Source organism: Salvia splendens, chromosome 2 (genome assembly GCF_004379255.2).
Source record: "Salvia splendens isolate huo1 chromosome 2, SspV2, whole genome shotgun sequence".
Lineage (NCBI taxonomy): Eukaryota > Viridiplantae > Streptophyta > Magnoliopsida > Lamiales > Lamiaceae > Salvia > Salvia splendens.
The window spans coordinates 32,957,870-32,980,892 of record NC_056033.1 but is presented as its reverse complement, the minus strand read 5'-3'; the positions used below and the strand labels follow the sequence as shown (position 1 = coordinate 32,980,892).

General features: G+C 42.2%; 2 protein-coding genes across 4 annotated transcripts; one reads left to right on the top strand and one right to left on the bottom strand.

Annotated features, from left to right (window-relative positions):
• Window positions 1-9,339: 9,339 nt before the first annotated feature.
• LOC121792279 (histone H2A-like) lies at window positions 9,340-10,229 on the top strand. The gene is made up of 2 exons (XM_042190158.1): window positions 9,340-9,651; window positions 9,771-10,229. The coding sequence occupies exons 1-2, from the start codon at window positions 9,442-9,444 to the stop codon at window positions 10,023-10,025; spliced, it is 465 nt and encodes a 154-aa protein (XP_042046092.1). The 5' UTR covers window positions 9,340-9,441; the 3' UTR covers window positions 10,026-10,229.
• Window positions 10,230-11,201: 972 nt separating this feature from the next.
• LOC121792278 (soluble inorganic pyrophosphatase 4-like) lies at window positions 11,202-15,127 on the bottom strand. Of its 3 annotated transcripts, none has more exons than XM_042190156.1 (9): window positions 14,948-15,127; window positions 13,564-13,701; window positions 13,444-13,472; window positions 12,505-12,570; window positions 12,322-12,429; window positions 12,144-12,209; window positions 11,944-12,064; window positions 11,716-11,797; window positions 11,202-11,485 (listed from the first exon to the last, which is right to left on the bottom strand). In XM_042190156.1, exons 2-9 carry the CDS (start codon window positions 13,697-13,699, stop codon window positions 11,443-11,445), a joined length of 651 nt encoding a protein of 216 aa, XP_042046090.1. In that variant the 5' UTR covers window positions 13,700-13,701; window positions 14,948-15,127; the 3' UTR covers window positions 11,202-11,442. The 3 variants fall into 3 exon arrangements, with proteins under 3 accessions (XP_042046090.1, XP_042046088.1, XP_042046091.1); XM_042190154.1 differs by lacking the exon at window positions 14,948-15,127 and adding an exon at window positions 14,844-14,921; XM_042190157.1 differs by lacking the exon at window positions 14,948-15,127 and adding an exon at window positions 14,123-14,825.
• Between the last annotated feature and the right edge of the window lie 7,896 nt (window positions 15,128-23,023).

The following is a 23,023-nucleotide window of genomic DNA, read 5'->3' as shown; positions in this document are numbered from 1 at the left end:
ATTTTAGTGAGAGAAAGTATGAGTGAAGGAGTTGGAATGGTGTGAAAATAATGAAGGGAATGAGGTGTATTTATAGGTAAATGAAATTGAATTTATAAAAAAAGGGAAAAAAATTCGTTCGCCCCAATCCCCCGTGCTATAGGCCGGCGCGCCTATCGGCGTGGGACATATCCCTCGGCGCGTCCTCGCACTCTTCTCGCCTGATGGCCTTCCACCCCAAAAATTGCGTCCGCCTCGGGGTGGGCGCTACCCGCACTATAGTTAGGCGGGGCGACCGGCAGCATGGGTGCGGCCGGCGCCGCCCCTATAGTGGATGCCCTTATGCTAATTACCCAAACTTGGCATGTTATAAAATAAGAGTATGTTGTTTAAAAAAAGAGGAAACTTAGATTATTTAAAAAGCCAAACCAAATATACGAAATTGAACTGTAACATGAATGCCATCAAGATAGAAACATTAACAAAAGCTATTTCTTTTTTAATAAAACTAAAAAAGTCGAACCAAACACCTCCAAGAAGCAATAAATGATAGTAAAACGTACTAGATCACGCTTACTAAGGCCATCCACAACGCTGTTCCTATACCGTTCCTATACCGTTCCTTAAACCACTATTTGAGGGCCCCACTGTACTTTTTTACTCCATTCCTTAACTAAGGAACGGAACCTGCAACCCTCCGTTCCTTAACCGTTCCTTAACCGTTCCTTAAATTACTATTCATTCTATTTCAATTTTTATTTTTATTTCCAACTAAATTAAATTAAATAAACACACTACAAACATACTTTATTAAAAAACAAACATACTTTATTAAAAAACACACAATATTAAAAAAAATTACAACTTAAACTTAAAAAAATTTAAAAAAACACACAATTCAAATCCTAAAAAAATAAAAAACACACAATAAAAAACACACAATTAAACGTGGGAAAATAAAAAAACTACTCCGCCGGCGAATCATCCTCCGGAGGCGGTCGAGGTTTAGGGGGAGGGGGAAGACCAAGTAGTCCTGCCATATGCACAATTCCGTTCCACCAGGCCGTGAATTGGGCGTACGAGAAGCGGGAAGTGTCCGCCATTGTGGCGGTTATGTACGCCACCATAAGTGTGTTCGAGCCTCCTTGTGAGCCCGATCCCGAGGCCGACTGGCTTGATTCTCCTCGGCCCTTCCTCGCTCTAGCCGCTTTCGCCGCCTTCGTCCCTTGCGGACGACGGCGCCCACGGCTAGATCCCTCGTACTCGGCGGCCGTAACCCCAACCTCCTGCGTGCCACGATCACTGGGCGCATCGGTGTCACCAGACGAGTACTGGCCGCTCGTCGTGTGCTTCGTCCGCTTTGAGGTTGATCCCGAGCTGGAGCGGACACCACCGGCCCACCTTTCCTCGTCCTTGACGAGCTGCCAAATATCAACATATTTGAACTGTACACCGGTGTCCTGGTGGAAGGCGCGCATAGCCGCCCTCAGTATGTCGGCGCCCGAAGCTCCGCTTTGGTAGTGCGCCGCTTCGGAGGAGTAGATCCCGCAGAATTTTTGACCTGTAAATCGACTCGGCCAAAGTGAGCACGAAGCATTGTATATTTGCGCTTCCGGGCCCCTTTCGGCTTAGTCTCGTGGTAGACATCACGGACCTTTTCCCAGAAGCACTTGGCGGCTTGTTGGTTGCCGACGATGGGATCATATGAGACGGTGAGCCAGGCGGTGTACACCGCCTTTGTTTCTTCGTTGGTGTAGGGATGCCGGCCCAGATCCTCCGGCTCCTCCTCCTCATCCTCCTCGGGTGCCTCAGACGCAGCCCTGTAGCTTCCACCGCCTCGGCCTCCTCCCTGAGTGGGTTCAACGGGGATATCCTCCCGAATCTGGGACAAACCCTGGGAAAGCCGCGAGCCGGAGCCTCGAGCGTAGGCATCCACATCGAAAGTGGGTGGTTGGTACCCACCCGGCGTCGCCGACCCCTGCGTGCCCGGCGTCGATGACCCAGAACCACCAAGTGTGTTGTACATGGTCTCCCAATCGCCGAACGCGTTGAGATCCCACCCTCCGGCGCCGCCACCACCGTAATTGCCGTCGCCGGACATTTTTTGAAGAGATAGAATATGAAAATTGGAGAGAAATTGATGTTGATGTAGGAAGAATAGATGTGTAGTTGTGTATAGAATGAATGAATTAGGTGTATTTATAGAATAAGAAAATAAAAATAAAAATTAAAAAAATTAAGAAAAAGTTAAAAAAAACGGTAATGTTACCGTTTAAAAAATTTTTTTTTTTTTTAAATTCGATTTTTATAAAAAAAAATAATTATTGCGTCATTGCTGACGTGTCCCACTCGCGGGCCGGCGAGTGGGAAGCACGCACGCACGGGGATCGGCCACGTCGCCCAGGCGCGTGGCGGCTTGTTCCGTGCCGCGTTACGTGCCGTCGGCACCCGGCACGGAATGGGAACGGGACGGGAGCGGAATGCAGCGCCGCAACGCGTTCCGCGGCGAAACCGTTCCGGCGGAACGGCACGCGGAACGGTTTCGGCACGCGTTGCGGGTGCTCTAATGAATTATACATCTGCAGACAATGACGATTGTTTGTACATTTTTCATTAGTCTGTTCCTTCATATTCGACATCCAAACTTTTAAATTATTGTAGATGTAATTAACCCTTTGAATATAATGTTGATTTTTTTAATCAAAATCTAACTAGACAAATATAACAAAATAACTTGCGTTTTGCCTAAAGAAAAGGAAGAACAACTGAACAAGTTTAATCATTTTCCTAAGTGCATTTTAGAAAATGAAAAAAGAAAATAAAATTTATAAGAATAGAAAAACAATGTAAAGAGCTTTTGAGTAAAAATTTAATACTATTTGCAATATTAGTATTTCATATTTTATTAGTTTGACATAATATTTAATGGTATAACCGTTTTAGCAAACAAATAATAGTACTGGAGTATATATTAAAATTTAGAGGGAATATATTTTTTAGTACATTAACTATCCCAAATGAGCAAATTTGAACAGTAATATTTTATATCTTTTAAGGTCCATCAACTATAAGTTAACATCAATTCAACTACTGTTTGACTATTTCCAATATTTTCATGACCAAAGTACACTTAAGACCAATGAGGACAATTCAATCTATTTACCCTCTCATTTTCACTAAAGTATATAATTTAGGATAGTTGATGTACCAAAAAAGATGTTTCCTCTAATTTTATTTTTAAAATAAAAATATCTTAATGATATTAATATTCTATTACTATTAATTATTTACGTTTAGTTTTATTTATTTGTAACATTTTAAATTATTGTCCTTATTTAATACTAATAGTAAAATAACTTAGATATAAATATATGTAAACATTGTTCTCGTACAATATTTGTATATAAAAGTAGTTCAATTTATTTGATGGAATATTAATTTTTCAATCTTAAAGCTATACATAGAATATGTTATTTTTAAGTGCAATACAAAATTGATGATTAAAAATAAATTAAAATTTATTAACATACGTAGAATCTTAAATAATTCAAAGAGCTAAGTTTTATTTTATCTACTCTTATGTAGTAATTGTAGTCTAAAAAAATTAGTTGAAATTATCAATAATCAATTTAATAAAAAAAGACAATGACATTCTTAGTTGAATATATGCTTAATTTAAATATATGATTGTTTAGTTAAATAAAAAATCAATAGTTGCTATCAATTGTTTAATATCACAATGTCGCGTCTTAATATTATCATTAGGCCATTTACAACATCATGAAAACTGTTCATAGTTCTCATATCTATTCTATTGACTATTCGTGAATCATATTTTTTCTACTTTATTAAATTTTTATTTCAATGTAGTATATATTATATATTATGATTAACTTAAATTTTTAGTTTGATAAAATTCCGAGATTCATTAAAATAAAATAATTTATCTTAGTTTTATCTAAATAATTGAGAATGTAACCATATAAAAGTACTAACTAATCACTAGAAAGTAATATCATAATATTCAAATAAGGTATGGTATATATTAATAATAATAGTATAAGATCTAATAAACTTAATCCCAAATAAATTAAATGAAAGAAAAAAGTGGATGAATAAATAGATTGAATTGCCCTTCTTGGCCTTAAGGGTACTTTGGTCATGAAAATATTGGAAATAACAAAAAAATAGTTGAATTGATATTAACTTATAGTTAATGGACCTCAAAAGATATTATGAAATGTTACGGACCAAATTTGCTCATTTAGGATAGTTGATGTACTAAAAAAGATGTTGCCTCTAAAATTTGTGTTTTGAATATAATTGTACTATGTTTAATGTATTTTAAGTTTTAATTCATTAATTTTTCATGTTTAACATATCAATATCTGTTAAATATTTAATTAATTAATTAATAATATTATTGATTTAATTAAATTAACTTGTTTTAGGAAAAAAAATTAGTAGTATATTCCAAGACAATTAAGCATTGGATTTTAAATTTCACTGGTCAAAGGTATATAGTACTACTAAAATAAAATTTTAATCCGGAACATTTGAACTATTGAAAAATGAGAGAATTGTCTATGAGCAATACTCTCATTTAATCCACATTATCACTATTTATTTCATTTTATACATTATTAATTTTATAATAGGAGTAGTATATAAATCAAGGGATGTATTCATTTCCTTTTCCTATATTTCTTCCTATTTCCTTCTTGATCTTAGCCTTTGATTTTCCAAATCCTATGGCCTAAATTTGTTTGTAAAAACATTAAATTTAATGATTAAAAAACACGAAAAGGGCTAAAATGGAAATCAAATGTGGATCAGTTTCTCTCCCCCTTAATTCACGTGTTTCCTTATTTTCAATATCTCAAAATCGTCTTCAATCTGGAAGGAAGATATTCACGCAATCGTTGTGCCAATCAATTAATTCATCAAAATCGTTGTCAACACCAGTGAATTCTATCCTTCAATTACTGTGATTTGTTCTCGAAATCCAGAGAATGATTCGTTCTCTCAAGTCCGACGATCAAATCGAATCCAAAACCGCAATTTGAATAAAATCTAGAAGGATCCTTCAATCGCTGCAACGACGTGATCAAACTTCAATTGGTGCGGAGATTGACGATTCCGCTCATCGGCAAGTACGCCGTCGATGGCTGCTGCGAGTTCATGCCTACCGGTGAGGACGGCACCGCCGCCGCCTTGAGGTGCGCCGCCTGCAACTGTCATCGGAATTTTCATAAGAAGGTGCGGCGCTGATCGATCGATGTTGATTTGATGATTTATAATAGCCGTGATTTTTCATTCATTCATTCGAATGCTGCTTTGCGAATCGAATAATTGTATAATTGATCTCGAGAATTTTGAATTGCTTTATTGTTCATTGTTGTTAGGTGTTTTTCGAATTGAGGATGAATCGATTGTATCCATATAATGCACCAAATTGTAGCGAGTAATGCATATTATTGACTGTATAATGCAAATTATGTGAACTGCAATGCATACGAATAAGATGTACCGTGATACGATGTTTGGCACACGTTTCTTGTTTCCCCCCAGGGTTTAATAACAGTTTATGTATGACAACATATGGTATTGAGTAATGGATATATTTGACTATATAATGATCAAAATCTGAACTGCAATGCATACGAATAAAATTTACCGTATTTCGTTGTTTGGCACACGGTTCTTGTTTCCCCCAAGGGTTTAATAAGATTAGGGGCTAGGGTATAGTACGTACACATTAATTACAAATTGTAAAACAATTCGAATAATGCACCAAATTGTAGCGAGTAATGCATATTATTAACTGTATAATGCAAATTATGTGAACTGCAATGCATACGAATAAGATTTACCGTGTTTCGTTGTTTGGCACACGGTTCTTGTTTCCCCCAAGGGTTTAATAAGATTAGGGGCTAGGGTATAGTACGTACAAATTAATTACAAATTGTAAAACAATTCGAATAATGCACCAAATTGTAGCGAATAATGCATATTATTGACTGTATAATGCAAATTATGTGAACTGCAATGCATACGAATAAGATTTACCGTGTTTCGTTGTTTGGCACACGGTTCTTGTTTCCCCCGAGGGTTTAATAAGATTAGGGGCTAGGGTATAGTACGCACACATTAATTACAAATTGTAAAACAATTTGAATAATGCACCAAATTGTAGCGAGTAATGCATATTATTGACTGTATAATGCAAATTATGTGAACTGCAATGCATACGAATAAGATGTACCGTGATACGATGCTTGGCACACGTTTCTTGTTTTCCCCCAGGGTTTAATAAGATTAGGGGCTAGGGTATAGTACGTACATATAGCAACATCTTGTATCTTGCACTAGGTCATGTTTTTGTTTTTGTTATTGTTATTGGAACTTTATATCTGTCATAATGCAACGTTTGGTTTTTATTTAAACAAGTCAACTTTGTATCAGTTGTGTTCTGATGAATTATTTTGTTTGTTCCCAATTTTTTTTTCTAGGTCATAATGCAACGTTTTAGTAAAATAATGCACTAAAATGTCTATTGCAGAATTGATATCCGATTTTAATATTCCATGGACCCCTGAATTCTGGCAAAACGATTAAATTAAAAAATTCACTTATTGGAATAAATAATGCAGCCCGTTGATACGTCTTATTCAATACAAAATTTTAAATAATGATAATTTCTTGGTAAATAATGCAACGTTTTAATCAAATAATGCACTAATTTATCTAATGTTGAATTTATATCCAGTTGAAATAAACCATGCACCCCCGAACAACGTTTATATCCACTTTAAATTTATCATGCATACTTCTTATAATGCATAATTAACTGTAAATAATGACGATATAATTACACATAATGCTCAGACTTTGCATATACACAATTATTATCGTAACGAACACTACATTGCAAATAATGACAGTCGATAAAGGAGTAATGCACAGATTGTAAAACACAATGCACAATCTATAATGCTGAATACGGACAATTTACCCAAATCTAAATCATTAGCTAATATCCAAACGCACTTATTAAGTTGCGAAAAAGTACAGTTTTAAATTGAAACATCTATCCGAATATCAGTTTACCCATTAACCAAGATCTCCTTATAGCCGAACCAAAACTCACTCCAAACCACAATTCTCGTCAACTGGAATAACATCGTCAACTGCATCGTCAATGTCTGATCTTAGCCGTTTCTCTGATATGGAACAAACAAAGTAAAACATCAAAACATTATCAATAAATCAGAATAAATAATGCTGCTAGCTTTTTACATATTAATGCATATATCATATGAAATAATGCATAATACAACCTCATAATGCATTAAAAATTACTCATAATGCATTGTCTAAACACAAAAATGCACATGTGTTACACAGAAAATGTATTAAACAATATAAATAATACCACTCATATAATGCACACAATACTACAAAAAAATGCACTATTACTGATTCACAATGCAGTACCAACACAACATAATAAAAAACTTTCATACTAACTGGGCAGCTATTACAACAAACCCAATACCCTTAGTAATGCATAATTTAGTAAACATAATGCATAAATTATGTTCCATAATGCACAGTCTATACTAAAAAATGCACATATGTACTCTTTCCTGAGTTTAGTCACTAAAACACACAACACCCTACATATTGCATAATTTACTGCACATAATGAATACCACTCATCCTGACTGGGTAAATATGAGTACACACCCAATACGCTTAGTAATGCATAATTTAGTAAACATAATGCATAAATCATGTTCAATAATGCACAGTACAAACTAAAAAATGCACATATGTACTATTTACTGATTGTAGTCACTAAAACACACAACACCATACATATTGCATACTTTTCTGCACATAATGACGGTTTCAGTATAGACATAATGCACTAATCAAACCATATAGTATATAAAAGTAACAAATCATCAATCAGATTCCTCTGTAAAAATCTGAGGCAACAAACCAATACAACCAATGACCAATGTTAAAAGCAACATAATGCATACATAATGATACATAATGCACTGTCAGGCCTAAAAAATGCACACGGAATTCTTCCATAATGCATTCTGCAACACACTACCTACTCTACATAATGCACAATTCAAAACATTCAATGAATATCCAACCATATACATAATGCACTAATCCTAATAAACAATACATGTATATACTCTTGAGCACTGGACATCACAATACCCCTAAAATGCTAGTTGTACAGCACGTAATTAAACTAGACATCTAAATAAGGCTATTCGTATTCATACTACTGAAATGCACAACCAACGAGTGCAATTTACCTGCTTCCTGCGATGCTTGCGCGGGGGGACGACCTCTTTTTGTCATTTTTGATCTGGAATAAACCGAAATAAATAAGATACTTGCACCGAGACGTGGTAAACCCAACACAATGTCGCGGACTCATAATCAGAGAAAACCCTAGACGATTACCTGGGTAAAAACGATATCCTAAAGTCTAGGCATACGCTTAGTTGACTGATTTCATAATGCATACCTGCTCGATTTGTTGAATATGGCGTGCAAACACGACAACGTCGGTCGATTTTGTGGCAGCGGTAACTGCGGTGGAGTGGAATCGACGCAAATCGGTGGCGGAGGCTGTGGAATTCGAAATGTGGCGGATGTAAGTAGGGTTGAGAGAGGGGAAGGAGTGGGAGAGTTGAGGAGTCGGCTGGAGTAAATGGGAGAAAACTGAAGAGTGGAAGATTGCAAATCCCGTGACATTCGCACCTCCCAAAACAAAAGGCGGTTCCAATTTAGGGATTTTACTAAATTACCCCCATAATGCACAACGAAAGGAGCTATAATGCAACGCGGAAATAATTAATAAGGATTAACGTGGTCCATTGATTGGATGGATCTAATGGCTATTATTAAGAAGAGAAAATGATCTTAGAGTGGAAAAGGAGAATAGTGCAACCCTATAAATCAAAGTTCAATTGGAGTATATTTTTTAAAAATTTAAATAAAAACAAATATTGAATTTATATTTTTATATAATTATTACAATAATTATGTAAATACTCAGAATAAAATTAAATTAAATACGTATAAATCAACATAAATAATGTCTAATTTCAAATATCCACACCAAAAATACCAAGCCCAAATAACCCTCGTCTTTTCACCCGACTGTTAGCCTGCTGTACGAGCAACAACTATTGGTCCATTTCAAGTGACGCGGATCGTCTCCAAATTCCTTCTCAGCCGTCGATGAAAACAATCTGACGCTCCAGTTTTAACCCCCTTTTCATCTCATGCCGATTCCATTCCATGCTGCTACTTAAACCAACTGCACCGCCCCTGTTAAATTGACACGCACAGCTTCTCTTAACCTTGAATACACCATTTTCTTCATCGATTTCGTCGATAATTACTTTCTTGCAGGTCAATTAAATGGAAGCTGGCGGTAAATTGAAGAAGGGAGCCGGTGGCCGGAAGGGCGGCGGTCCCAAGAAGAAGTCTGTCTCCCGCTCCGTCAAAGCCGGCCTCCAGTTCCCCGTCGGCAGGATCGGTCGCTATCTTAAAAAAGGCCGCTACGCCCAGCGCGTTGGTTCCGGCGCCCCGGTTTACATGGCTGCCGTGCTCGAGTACCTCGCAGCTGAGGTGCTCCTCTCTCTCTCTCTCTCTCTCTCGGCATTGCATTTCCGTGGATTGTACATTTTAGATCTAGGTTTGAATAAATTAGGGTTTCTTTTCCGGCATTGATATGAATGGTTTTTCAGGTTTTGGAGTTGGCAGGGAACGCGGCGAGGGATAACAAGAAGAATAGGATAATTCCGAGGCACGTGCTGCTGGCGGTGAGGAACGATGAGGAGCTGGGGAAGTTGCTAGCGGGAGTGACAATTGCGCACGGAGGAGTGCTGCCGAACATCAACCCAGTGCTGCTGCCGAAGAAAGCCGAGAAGGCTGGCGCTGCTGAGAAGGCGACTAAGTCGCCGTCCAAGGCCGGCAAGTCTCCGAAGAAGGCTGCTGCCTAGTTTTCTTTGATGTGGGTTTATTTTGGGGGGTGGTTGTTCTAGCTGGTCGATTTGGTGTGGTGTTGGTATGTTGTAGGATTCAATGTTTATAAGTGAAGGAGTAATTGTAGGTTTTGTCCTGTTAGATATTTTGCAATTGTGGAACCTCTTTGCTACATCTTGTTAACGAATACACAATTGGAAATTCATCTTGTGTTTAATTCATTCATATGTTTTTCTAGACTGTTTTATCTTGAGGAGTAATTGAGCTTCTAACAGAGGAAGTGCTTCGTTGAAAAGAGAGTTCTCAAAATGGAGGAGTGTTTATTTTTGACAGGGTTTAGGATGTAAAATTCACAAAAAGAAGAATGTAAAAGATTATGAAAATTGACAACGTGATACTTGGCAGGAAATTCGCGAAGTTCAACTTTGGGTATATTCCGGAAATTAGCTTCTACAATTGGGAAGTTTATTTTAGCCTCCGTTTTTGTGAGTCTCGTTTATTAGAGACCATAAACATGAAGGAGAATTGTTTTCTCCATACAAATTTTAAATTTTTAAAAATTTCAAAATTATATGAGATCATAAACCATAAAATCTTTTAAATTTTTATTCATGCTATATACCTTAGGGAGCACCATCTGTAAGCACCATGATTGTTTAAGACACATTTAGCATCGTTTGTCTATAATAATTTTTAATGTGCCTTAAACGAGCGAGGTACTCATGGATGATGCTCACATAAAGTATGTAGTATATCATTATATATCATGGTCATTATTCTAACCTTGGCGTAACTTGGATAATCTACCAAATGAGCTCTAAGTTTAGGGACTAGGGATACTAATTTTTTTTTCTATGGACCGCGCGAGTAGAGCCATTTGTGTAAATCAAAGATCCAAACATATCTATATTGTATATGGGCACAAAGAAGCTTCTCTATATAAGGTAGAAAAATAGATGGCATGCACGATTTGTTCCAGGTAAAATTTTCCTCAGTGTGATACGGAGAAAAATGTGGAAAAAAGAGAATGGTTGGACGCTATACAATACAACACTGACATAGATGCCCGTAATACTGGAAGAGTTCATTAACAATCAGATTTAAGAGATGATAGAAGTAGCAGCATATTAATTCATTACAATCATACATACGGCCCTAGATGCCTATAAATTGTAATCTAGGTTCAAGTAATGTGCTGAAGCAAGAACTGGAATAACCATAACAAATGAGTAGTAAGGTTGTATACATATGGAATATAGTCAAAAATCAATCAAGCCAATCCTTCCTTTTTACACATACCAAATATCATATTCTACTCTATAAATACTTATTCATCATCATCTTATATTGTGCAGATGTGTTGCAATATAGTATCAAGTAATCTTCCAGATCAAAAATTATAAACTTGAAGCACCATCGCTTGCTTGCCACAAACTACAGCCTTAAGGTCTCCACTATATAATCTGCATATAAATCCCTGCTCCACACAAGCCAATGTATCCCATCAAAATGGTGAAATGTTTGATACTAATGAACTGGAAATGTTTGCTATAATTGACATCTTGACTCTAAAGTTTATGTGTAGCTATGCGAAAAAGAATTGAGAAAGCACTAAACATTATCAAATATTTTTGCAGTTCTCTGTTTCCAGACACAAGCAAATGCTGCTTCAATCTGCAATTAACTAAAGTGGGGAGGAGCACTCACATGGAAGATTGGACTGCTTCATAAGCTCCTGTGGCTGGAAGAAAGTCATCAACTGCAACATCCTTGTTTTCATTTTTCTTGTCTGATGGATTTACCAGTTAAGATAACAACACGAAGTAAACCACAAGCCGAATTTAAGTTGCCAAAAGCAGGAGCGTTTTGTTTAATCAGAAAAAAAACAAACAAATAAACAAACAGAGTTAGCATAATCTTTTCTCATAAGGATACAGTCTTCGAAAAAACGGCGAATTTCAGCCAATCTGTGGGGAGGAAGCTCACTGATGTCTGTGCAATGCTGATATTCGGGATCATCAGCACAGACAGCAATTATCTTGTCATCTTTCTCACCCTGTTGCACTTATCAAGTCGGTAAATCCTTTCCTGAATTCTGAGATAAATGTGGTCTAAGAACGGTAAAGTAACTGTACCTGATCAATCATGGGCATGAGACCTATTGCTTTGGCCCTTAGAAAGCAGCCTGGAATGACAGGTTCCTGAATATATGTTCATGAATTAGTACACGTCACAATCACTTTTAGAACGAAAATTTGTTCTTGAAAGCCTTAACTCCAAGTATCATCATGTCACCAAAATATGCTGGTTTACCTGCATAATGACCAATACATCGAGTGGGTCATCATCTTCACAGAGAGTACGAGGGATGAAGCCGTAGTTATGGGGGTACACAACAGACGAGTAAAGAACACGATCAACCTGTAGGTGCAAACAAATTTACAGTTAATGATTAACCCAAACATATCTTGCTTTACAAGATACTAAATCTCATACCTTGATTAGACCAGTTTTCTTGTCAAGTTCATATTTCACCTTACTTCCCTTACTTATTTCAACCACCTGCAGTGATGATGCACGTTAATGGCACAGTAAAGCACAGAAAAAATCTGTCAGTCTAATAAAAAAGAAATGGCAAACTACAAAAATTATGTAATCATGCCAAAAAAGCAAGCACGAGAACATAAAGCAGCTATCCATATATCACCAAAAGGATATTAATATATCCAGATGATACACTTTGAAACTTAATTACTAGTAGGAAATAGTAAATGTGTGACTCTGGTCCGACTATGTTGATGCTTAACAAGCAGATTGAGTGTACTGCCCGTGCTGGGACAACAATTATGTTATAGTTTGATTAGACAATAAAAGTGGTAGTTAGGATATACTAATATTGTGCAAGGCTACTAGAAGAATAAATAAAATGTGATGGAAATATCCAAAGGGAGTATCAATATTAAATTTAATCAGACCAAATTAAAGAAAAAGGATTAATAGCAAAGCAAGATAATGTTTCTGGGGAAAGTGGAACTACATATATTTCTTCAAGCTAATAAGAGTGGTGATGGGGATTGGAACAAGATAAAGAGAAGGGAAAATTCTCAAATAGCTATTCAATTGTCACTAATGGCAGCAAGATTCAGTTGGCCTCATCGGAGTTAAGTATTTTTCTATTGGTTCACCAATAGCAAACAAATAAAATGAAAATGAACTCTCAGGGAGATGTCAGAAGGTTTGGAGTTTGGATTCTTATCAGATGGAAGCTCATTCAGTGTTCTCATCTCAAAACTACCATTTCCATTTGGGAATGTATTACCAACTTTGTTAATACAAGTGATAGAGATATTCTTAGGTTTTCAGTTAAATGTCCATCTTCTCAAATTTCTTAGGAGTATTAAAGAATGAAAAGGTAAAAGAAAGTCAGCATCTTACACAGTTGAAGATAATTGGTGCGCCAGGTCCTACATTGGCAATTATGGGAAAACAGATTAAATTTAACAAAGCTAATTGAGTAGTGACAAATATGGTAGAACAGATATTCAAGATATGTACCAATCTCAAGATCATGCCAGGGATGAGCAGAAACACTTTTCCTCGTCATGGAAGAGAGTATCCTTTTATTAAGAGGCGCATGTGATGCCTTCTGGACGCCAGGAGATTTGGTTGAAATTTCAATTGGTGGAGCCATAACTGGAAGTTGCATAACAGGAAACTGATTAGCATAAGCTAACAGGAAGATAAAGAGTTTACTACAACTCCGAAGTTGATCACATTCACTGTTGGTCCACTGTGATCAGGAAGTTTCGTGCTTCAGTTTTCGGCAGATGAAATGAACAAGATCTACCAAAAAAGTTTATCTAACTACCGGGCCACTTACTGCACACTTAGTTGACATATACTCTAAGTATAACATCGAGAACTAATATTTAAATTGACAGCAAAACATACACCTAAAAGCACTGCACTCATGTGGTTCATTCAAGCGACCTTTCCAACAGATTGGAATGGCAAATCATACGATGATTTATTTTAAATTCTTGCAGACAGTGTAGATTTAGAATAATATAGAACTATGTTCTGACAAAAACTTTACAATTTACAATAGACTCACCGATAAACAGTTAACTCATGCCTTCTTTACTTTCTCAATTATATCGTGCACTATGGAATTAGGAGTGCATCATATCCTCAACATATATTGTCTAAAAAAATCAGACAAATTAGCTTCCAGCTATCACAAATGACATTTCAATCTCAAGGCATGTTTCATCAAGGAATCTAAACAAATATAGAAGTCCCAGCCACTTTCATTTTTCCATATACTTCTAGCCAAACCTGATAAAAACCTTACAAGGCCAAACTATTGTACACAAGCGTCCACAACGGCCACACCAAGGCAAAACAGACGGAACAGAGTGCAACTGCATAGTTGACTGACTCCATTCCGTTAATTGCGGTCCATTTACAAATTATATCCATCATTTATAGATACAGTAAAAATGAACTTATCGTAAATCGCAATCGCAGCTCGGATCCAAGCTCTTCTAATACATACTCGCAGAATGCTGTTTAATGCACAATCTAACATAATGCGTGTAGCATACACACGAAAAAAGCAGCAACAGATTCATGTTTAGCAAACGATTATAACGAGCATCAAATTAGAGAAGGATGAAATAGAAAAGCATGCAGATTCAGTTGCAAATTGTGCTCCGAAACTTAAAAAAAAAAAAAAAACTAGTTGATTGAGGCAAAAACGTTAAGTCGATTGAACAGAGCTTCTATAAAATCTTCAAATCCAATACACCCATGCATAAAAAATTCAAAAATACCCGGAATAGCTTCATGCATCACAGTCTAATAAAGCCGAAAACAACGGATAACATAACAGAAATGCAGAAAACGATGAAGCTTGTCATTAAAAAATGGAACTTACCCGAAACAATTAAATAAGAGCGAAGGGAAAACGTCGGTGGGAAGCTAAAGCAAAGGTCAGATCTCGAACATGATACGGTGCGTAGGGAGGAAGGCAGATTTTATAGAGGAAATGAGTGGGTGATGAGAGATAAAGCAACTGTAAAGAGAAGCTAGAGATTATGGCGGTGGGATTACGGTTCCCGCCCAGTCCTTGGTTATGCGACGGCATATTGGGGAAGGTAATAAAGGGAATATTTCTTCGTTTCTTTTTAAATGATGTGGCGTTGCGTGATTCGGTTGTGTGGGACCCGTTAGGAGTTAGAGCATCTCCAATAACCAGCGTCACCACCGCCACGCCGATTTTTCGCCCACGCCGGTTTGACGCCGAACCATTGGAACCGGCGTGGGCGAAATCGGCGTCAAAATCGGCGTCGCCATGCCGATTCCCGCGCTGACGCCGGTTCCGACGCCGATCCTCACGGGCGCCATTGTGCGTCCCGGATCGGCGCCAAACCGGCGTCGGATTTAAATTTTTTTTTTGTTTTTCGAACACACTATATATACGCGCGTTGAACCTCATTTTCATTCGCACCACTTGTTTTAACGAGTACTCTCTCTCTACCTTACTTTCTGTACAAGATCAATAACGAGCAATGGAGAACAACTACGAAGGTACTCCAGTTAATCCCGGGGGATGGTCTCAGACTCCCCCGCCTCCCGGTGTAGGGTCTCAGACGCCCCCTACTCCCGGGGCAGGGTCCCATACTTCCCCGGCTCCTGGGGGAGGTGGTTGGCCTCCGATGAGCGGGTACTACAACATGTACCCGTGGCAGCATATGATTCCGGGGTGGGCACCCGGCATGCAGCCCCCTATGCAGATGATGCCGGGGTGGGCACCCGGCATGCAGCCACCGGCGCAGCAGATGATGCCACCGGCGCAACAGATTATTCCCCCGGCACAGGGGACGCAGGGGGGGGACAACGCCTATCAGCCGACTTTTGATTTTTCCACCGGTTCTTCGCACACATCGACCCCAACGGATGCACAGTATACGGAGACCTTCTCCTTAGCGGACTTGGGTTTTGATATTAACGAGGTTTCGGAAACTCTCATTCAAAGCCAGGGAGTAGGGCGGGGTAAGAAGAAGGGCAAGGCGAAGAAGGTCGGCGAGTCGTCGCAGCCCCAAGCCGAAATCCGGGGCCAGAGGAAGTGGACAGACGCGGAGAACGTTGCGGTTGCCAAGGCGTGGGTGAGTGTCTGCGACGATCCTCTGGTTTCGAACAACCAGAGGATCGTCAACTTGTGGGCCAAGATAGCCGCAGCCTACATGACATTTTGCCCTGAAGGGAGACCGTGCACCGGGGAGGAGGTCCGGAAGTGCTGGGACCGAATCAGGGCTGGCGTCTTTCGATTTTCGGGTTTGTACGCCAACGCCCTCCGCATGCAGACCAGTGGCCAAACAGAGGAAGACTGCAGGAGGATTGCGGAGAGAGCCTACCCCGATCCGGATAAGAAGTACTATGAGTTCACCTACTGGAACTGCTACGTTGTGCTCAACGAGTCGGAGAAATTCCGGGAAGGCGTCGACGCTGGCTGGCCGAAGAGGCAGAGACTGAACTATACCGGAGATTATAGCGGCAGCAGCGGTGGTTCGTCAGACCTCCCTGAGACGGCCCAGGAGGTCCCGACTCCTCGGTCGTTCGGTCGCCGACCTCGCCCGGTTGGGCAAAGGCGGGCGCAGCAGGTTGAGAGGGGGGGCACCCCGAGTTCCCAGGACGTCCATTCGGCATCCCCCCTCGGCAGGTCTACCGAGGAGCTCAAATTCTTCGCGCGCCAACAAACGCGCGCTCAAATGGTGAAGACCTTAGCCGACTTCCAAGCGGCGGTGGACCCCGAGGTGAAGGATTTTCTTCGTGTATTGCTCCAGAGCCAGCGTGAAGAATTGGAGGCGATGAGGAGGGACACCGGCGGGAATAGCCGCGGCGTAGGTGGTGACGGAGGCGGCGGCGACGACGGTGAAGAAGCGCTGGGCGACGACGGAGACGAGGACGGCGGCGATGAGTGATTTTGTTTTACTTTTTTAAATTAATGTACTTTTTAATTTTTGTACTTTTTTTATATTATTGTACTTTTTTTTATAATTAATGTACTTTTTAAATTTTAATATTATTATTCGAATTTTCCGTATTTGTCTCGTAAATTAAATTCCGTATGTTGATACAAGTGTAAATTAAATTATATAATTGTTATTAGTGATGTGGAAAGGTAGTGTGAAGGCTATGTGAGGGTTATTTGATGTCCAGTTGATGTGGCAAGCTGATGTGGCAGGAGAATTGTAGTGCTGATGATGTGACAGTGTGTTAAGACCCTCTTCCCTCAACAGCCCCGATTTCTCTCTCGGCGGCAAGCAAACGTCCCGGCGCCCTGATTCGGGTCGGCGGTTTGGTTCGAACGGATTGTGTGCGGGACTCTTCCCCGTCAGGCAACCGTATCGAAGAGTGTTTCACAAGTTATCAACAAGTTGTTGGGCAATCAATATTTTCATTCCTCCTCATGTTGTGAACAATAAAGCCCTATTTATAATCTATGGACCCTAGGTTTGGTTCGACCTAATCCTACATCGGGAAAGAACCAACAAGAAAACCCGACGGAGCTTATAATTACGCTCGAATTAATTACCTAATTAAATAATAAAAGAATCCGAAAAGAAGACTAAATAAACGACTAAGATCAAAAAATAAAGTCTAACTAATTAAGGAAAGAATCACTTGGCGACGAAGTCACCGAACCTCTTCGGAGGCCTTGCATTCCTTGTCGGTTTCGACTTTGCAATGGATGCTTCCTCCCGGGCTCCCTTTGCGCGCCTCTGCTCTACTCTGTCCCCGTTACTCTGCTGGCTTTGCTCCGCGGCGGGCTCGTGCGGAGCCTGCGGTTCTATCGGGCTCGTATCAACCCCCCCCTCCAAGGCAACATCCTTGTCCTCAAGGAGAATATTCGGGAACTTCTGTTGAATTACATCCAAAGGCTCCCACGTTGGCGACTCCGTGCCATCCGACCAACGCACCAACGCATGCTCTCTCGGTTGATCCCCATTCCAGAGCGTCCTTCTCTCCAGCACACGCACCGGGTAGACCACGGGGCGGTCCCCGAAAAAATCCGTCGGTAATGCTCCCACAGTACCCGCGGGATCCCCTGCTACAAATGGCCGGAGGAGACTGACGTGGAACACGTTATGAATCCGGCTACCCTCCGGAAGTCGTAGCCGATATGCCACCTGTCCGATCCGCTCAATCACAGCAAAAGGGCCATAATATCGACGCGCCAATTTTGCCGACAATGGCCGCGCGACGGAATGCTGACGATAAGGTTGGAGCTTGAGCAACACCATATCACCCGCCGCGAACTCCACATGACGACGATGCTTATTCGCCGTTTCCCGCATTCGTTGCTGGGCACGGTCTAGATTCCTACGAAGCTGAACCAACAGCTCACTCCTCTGCCTAATGATTTCCGCCACCGATGGGGGAGTCGCCGCCGATGGGGGCGAAAAAACGAGGCTAGGTGGTTCCCGCCCGTACAAAGCTTTGAACGGCGACATGCCTAAGCCTGCATGATGAAAGCAATTTAGTGCGAGCTCCGCCCAAGGCAGGAAGTTCGTCCATTTGGAAGGGCGATCCCCCGCGAAGGCCCGCAGATATTGTTCGAGGCCCCTGTTTCTCACCTCCGTTTGCCCGTCCGTTTGTGGGTGGTATGCCGTCGAGAAATTCAATTTCGTTCCACTTAGCCGCATAATTTCTGCCCAAATTTGATTCAAGAACACCGAATCACGGTCCGAGACCAACGTCTTGGGGAACCCGTGATGTCGCACCACCGTGTTAACAAATAACTGGGCTACCCGCAATGCATCAAATCGGGTCGGTAAGGGTGCGAAATGGGCGTACTTGGACAAGCGATCCACAACTACCATTATGGCCGTGTACCCACGGGATGGGGGTAGGCCTGTGATGAAGTCCATTGACACATCCTCCCAAACCTGTGACGGGATCGGTAGCGGTTGCAGCAACCCGGCCGGCTTCTGGGTCGAGTACTTTGTCGTTTGGCATATGACACAAGCCTTGACAAATCGCCGGATCTCCTTTTTCATATTTGGCCAATAAAACTCGGCTGTCACGCGACGAAGAGTCCGTTCAAACCCGGGATGACCCGCCGATTGTGAGCAATGATATTCGGTCAAGATTGGTGTGCGTGCCGAGGACCGGGATCCCACAAAGATCCGCCTGTTGTAGTAAATCAGGCCATCCACCCATGATAAGTGTGGTGGAGCGCGTCCCTCCTTTATCTCCTTCGTCATTTCGCGCAATTCCGGAGACGATCTCACCTCGCTCCGCAGCAGCTCGATGAGCTGTGGAACCGGGCAGGCTGCTGCCGTGAGGAGGATCCCATCTGCCTGCTCATCCTCGAGCTGCCCGCCGTCACCACTGCCTCCCGCGCACTCGTCGCCTGGCTCGGCACGACGGGAAAGCGCGTCCGCGGCCCGATTTGCAGCGCCCTTTTTGTACTCTATTCTGAATTTATATCCCATTAACTTTCGCACATAGAGTTGCTGGTCCGGGGTTTGTACCACTTGCTGCAGCAACTCCTTCAAGCTCTTCTGGTCGCTTCGAATCACAAACTCACGACCCAAGAGGTATTGGCGCCATTTCTGTACCGCCTCCACAATCGCGTACAGCTCTTTGTGATATGTAGATGCCACACGGCGGCGCGGACCTAGTTTCTTGCTGAAATAGGCAATGGGGTGTCCATCCTGTAACAACACTGCCCCAATGCCCAGATCAGACGCATCGGTCTCTATATAGAATTGTCGTTCGAAATCCGGTAGACGAAGAACCGGCGTCGATGTCATCGCCGTCTTTAACCTGTCGAAGCTTGCCTCCGCCTCTGACGACCATATGAAGGCATCCTTCTTGAGCAACTCAGTTAACGGAGCTGCAATCATAGCGTAGCCTGCTACGAAACGACGGTAGTAACCCGTTAAACCCAGGAACCCTCTGAGTTGTTTCACTGAAGTGGGTCTAGGCCACGCCGTCATGGCGGCAAGTTTACTGGGGTCGGCCTTTAAGCTCCCCTCGCTGATCAAGTGCCCCAAATAATCTACTGTCGAACTACAGAAAGAGCACTTTGATAATTTTACGAAAAAACTATTTTTCTGCAGAATCTCCAGAACAGCGGTCAGATGCTGCCCGTGCACCTCAACTGACGGACTGTAGACCAAAATGTCATCGAAGAAGACGATGACGAACTTACGCAGCATAGGCTGAAAAATGGCGTTCATCGCTGCCTGAAACGTCGACGGCGCATTTGTGAGACCGAAAGGCATGACCAAGAACTCAAAATGGCCATCGTGCGTACGAAAAGCCGTCTTGAAAATGTCCTCGTCGTGCATTCTTATTTGATGGTATCCTGAACGGAGATCCAACTTGGTGAAGATACGAGCCTTGCCTAACTCGTCAAAAAGCTCATCTGCCGTTGGGATCGGAAAATGATCCGGAACAGTCGCACTATTCAAAGCGCGGTAGTCGATGCAGAAACGGAACGTCCCGTCCTTCTTCCTGATAAGGAGGACCGGAGACGAAAAAGGACTGCTGCTTCGTTGAATAATGCCTTGTTCAAGCATGTCCTTGACCTGGCGCTCAATTTCATTTTTCTGGAAGTAGGGATAACGATAAGGTCGGACATTGATGGGTTTCGTGCCTGGCAGCAAATGGACACGATGATCGAACGGTCTTTTGGGAGGCATTCCCACCGGCATGGTAAAAACCGGTTGGAACTGCGATAACACCTCCAATATGGCCGGTGGTAGATTAGGCGGGAAATCGTCTGTCGGCGCTTGTTCCGGGTGGGCACTCTCTGGATCCAATAACAATAGCTCAAATATGTCTAGCACCTCGGTCGACGGCACTAGAGATGTTAACATCTGCAGAGTAACCCGACGCGGGGGGGTATGATTCCCTTCAGAACGACCTGTTGATCCCCTTGTGAAAATGTCAGTTTCTTGTGTGTGAAGTCCGCTGTAATCGGCCCCAAGGACTCGAGCCAGTCCATCCCTAGAATAACGTCCGGTCCATGAATAGGTAGAATATGTAGATCCACCAAAAATGTCGTCCCTTGTATCTCCAATGTTGTCTGCTTCGCAATGTGTGTGCAAAGTAATGCCTCGCCATTTCCCACAATAACTCGAAATGGGCGAATAGGGGAAAGTGATAGATGCAAGCTTTCCGCCATATGCGGGTGTAGGAAGTCTCGATCGCTTCCTGTATCTATCAAAATGCATACCTCCCGATCTTGGATTGTCCCTATCACCTTCAGGGGACGTGATCTGCGATCCCCATACATCGCGTGGATGTGGGCTACTTCTGTGACGTCGCATTCTCCTGCGTCGATATGTTGTAACTCCCCGTCATGCACGTCGTCCGAATCCTCGGCGTAGCAGAGGAGGCGCTGTTTGCAAACGTGTCCAATGACCCATTTATCCGGGCAATAGTAGCAGAGTCCCAGTCTCGCACGCTCCGACTTCTCGGCCTGAGAGACGCGGATCAGTGGCTGGCGAGGGGGGTTTGGAGCACGCCCTTGAGCCGGATGCTGCTCCTGACCGCCGGGTATCTGAGGGGCCGGCTGGCTGGGGGGTGGGCCTGTGTGATAGGGTTTATCCCTGTTTTGCCATGGACGACGCGAGGGCTGCTGTGATGGTTGGCGCTCGCTCTGAGAGTCGGCAATGTCTAAGGACATAGCCATCGCTGCTGCTAAAGACGATGGGCGATGTAGGCGCAGACGTTCGCGCATATCCGGCTTCAAGCCAGCCACGAATAGGGTGAGCAACTGAGTTTCCGGGACGCCCTGAACTCGATTGAGGTATTTCTCAAAAGTATCATGATACTCTAGTACAGTGCCCGTTTGGGTCAATTTTGCAATAAGTCCAAAGTAATCCTGAAAACTCTGTCGGTCAAATCGATGTCGAACATCCTCCAAGAACTCTTGCCACGTGACAAATTCGTTGTTCGCGCAATAGTTAAAGACCCATTCCGATGCTGGGGGGTCAAACAACATCACCGCATAATGTAAGCGTTGTGCGTCCGGCATCAATAGGTGATTAAAATAATACTGGACTCGCGACACCCAATTAGTGGCGTCCGATCCATCAAACCGCGGGGCTGCCATCTTAACCCTTTCCGTTCTATCCATAGATGACTCTCGCGTACCAAAACGCTGGGGCGGATCCCAACAGGTTGCTGGACGGTCCAATCCTCGGGTGGGACCGGCGAATCTGTTACGGCTGGGGTCAAACCCTAAGTTGTCGCCCATAGCGGTCGTTCGACCGTACCCTTCCTGACGTCCCGTAACATGGTGACGAGGCCTATACCCTCTATCCCACACTCCCTTACCGCGGACATCAATATCATCAAACTCCCCCCAATCGTCCACCCGCGATGGGGGCTCCGACTCACGCGACACTTCGAGACTCGCAAACCTCCGATCCGTGTCGTCCTTCCATGTATCAAACTTATCCAAGCGATCCAAAACACGATCTAATTTAGCATTGACGGGGTCCCCAGGCTGCCCTTCGTCCCCCTGACCAGATTCCATCTCCAAATCCTCAAACGTATGGTGATTAATTCCTCCAAAATTGCCGCGATTCGACGGCTGACCGCGCCGCGACGAACCCCAGCCTGTTCTGCCGTAGGTATTGTAGCGTCTCATGAGTTCAAAAACTGAAAGCACCAGATGTTAAGACCCTCTTCCCTCAACAGCCCCGATTTCTCTCTCGGCGGCAAGCAAACGTCCCGGCGCCCTGATTCGGGTCGGCGGTTTGGTTCGAACGGATTGTGTGCGGGACTCTTCCCCGTCAGGCAACCGTATCGAAGAGTGTTTCACAAGTTATCAACAAGTTGTTGGGCAATCAATATTTTCATTCCTCCTCATGTTGTGAACAATAAAGCCCTATTTATAATCTATGGACCCTAGGTTTGGTTCGACCTAATCCTACATCGGGAAAGAACCAACAAGAAAACCCGACGGAGCTTATAATTACGCTCGAAT

What these genes read in the sequence shown, in the direction of transcription:
- LOC121792278 (XM_042190154.1), bottom strand. An exon ending in CACCAATTATCTTCAACTGT is followed by an intron (nt 12,571 to 13,443) that starts GTAAGATGCTGA and finishes TCATCACTGCAG; the next exon opens with GTGGTTGAAATAAGTAAGGG. An exon ending in TCATGCCCATGATTGATCAG is followed by an intron (nt 12,065 to 12,143) that starts GTACAGTTACTT and finishes TAAGTGCAACAG; the next exon opens with GGTGAGAAAGATGACAAGAT.
- LOC121792279 (XM_042190158.1), top strand. Translation starts at nt 9,442, where the DNA reads ATGGAAGCTGGCGGTAAATTGAAGAAGGGAGCCGGTGGCCGGAAGGGC. An exon ending in TCGAGTACCTCGCAGCTGAG is followed by an intron (nt 9,652 to 9,770) that starts GTGCTCCTCTCT and finishes ATGGTTTTTCAG; the next exon opens with GTTTTGGAGTTGGCAGGGAA.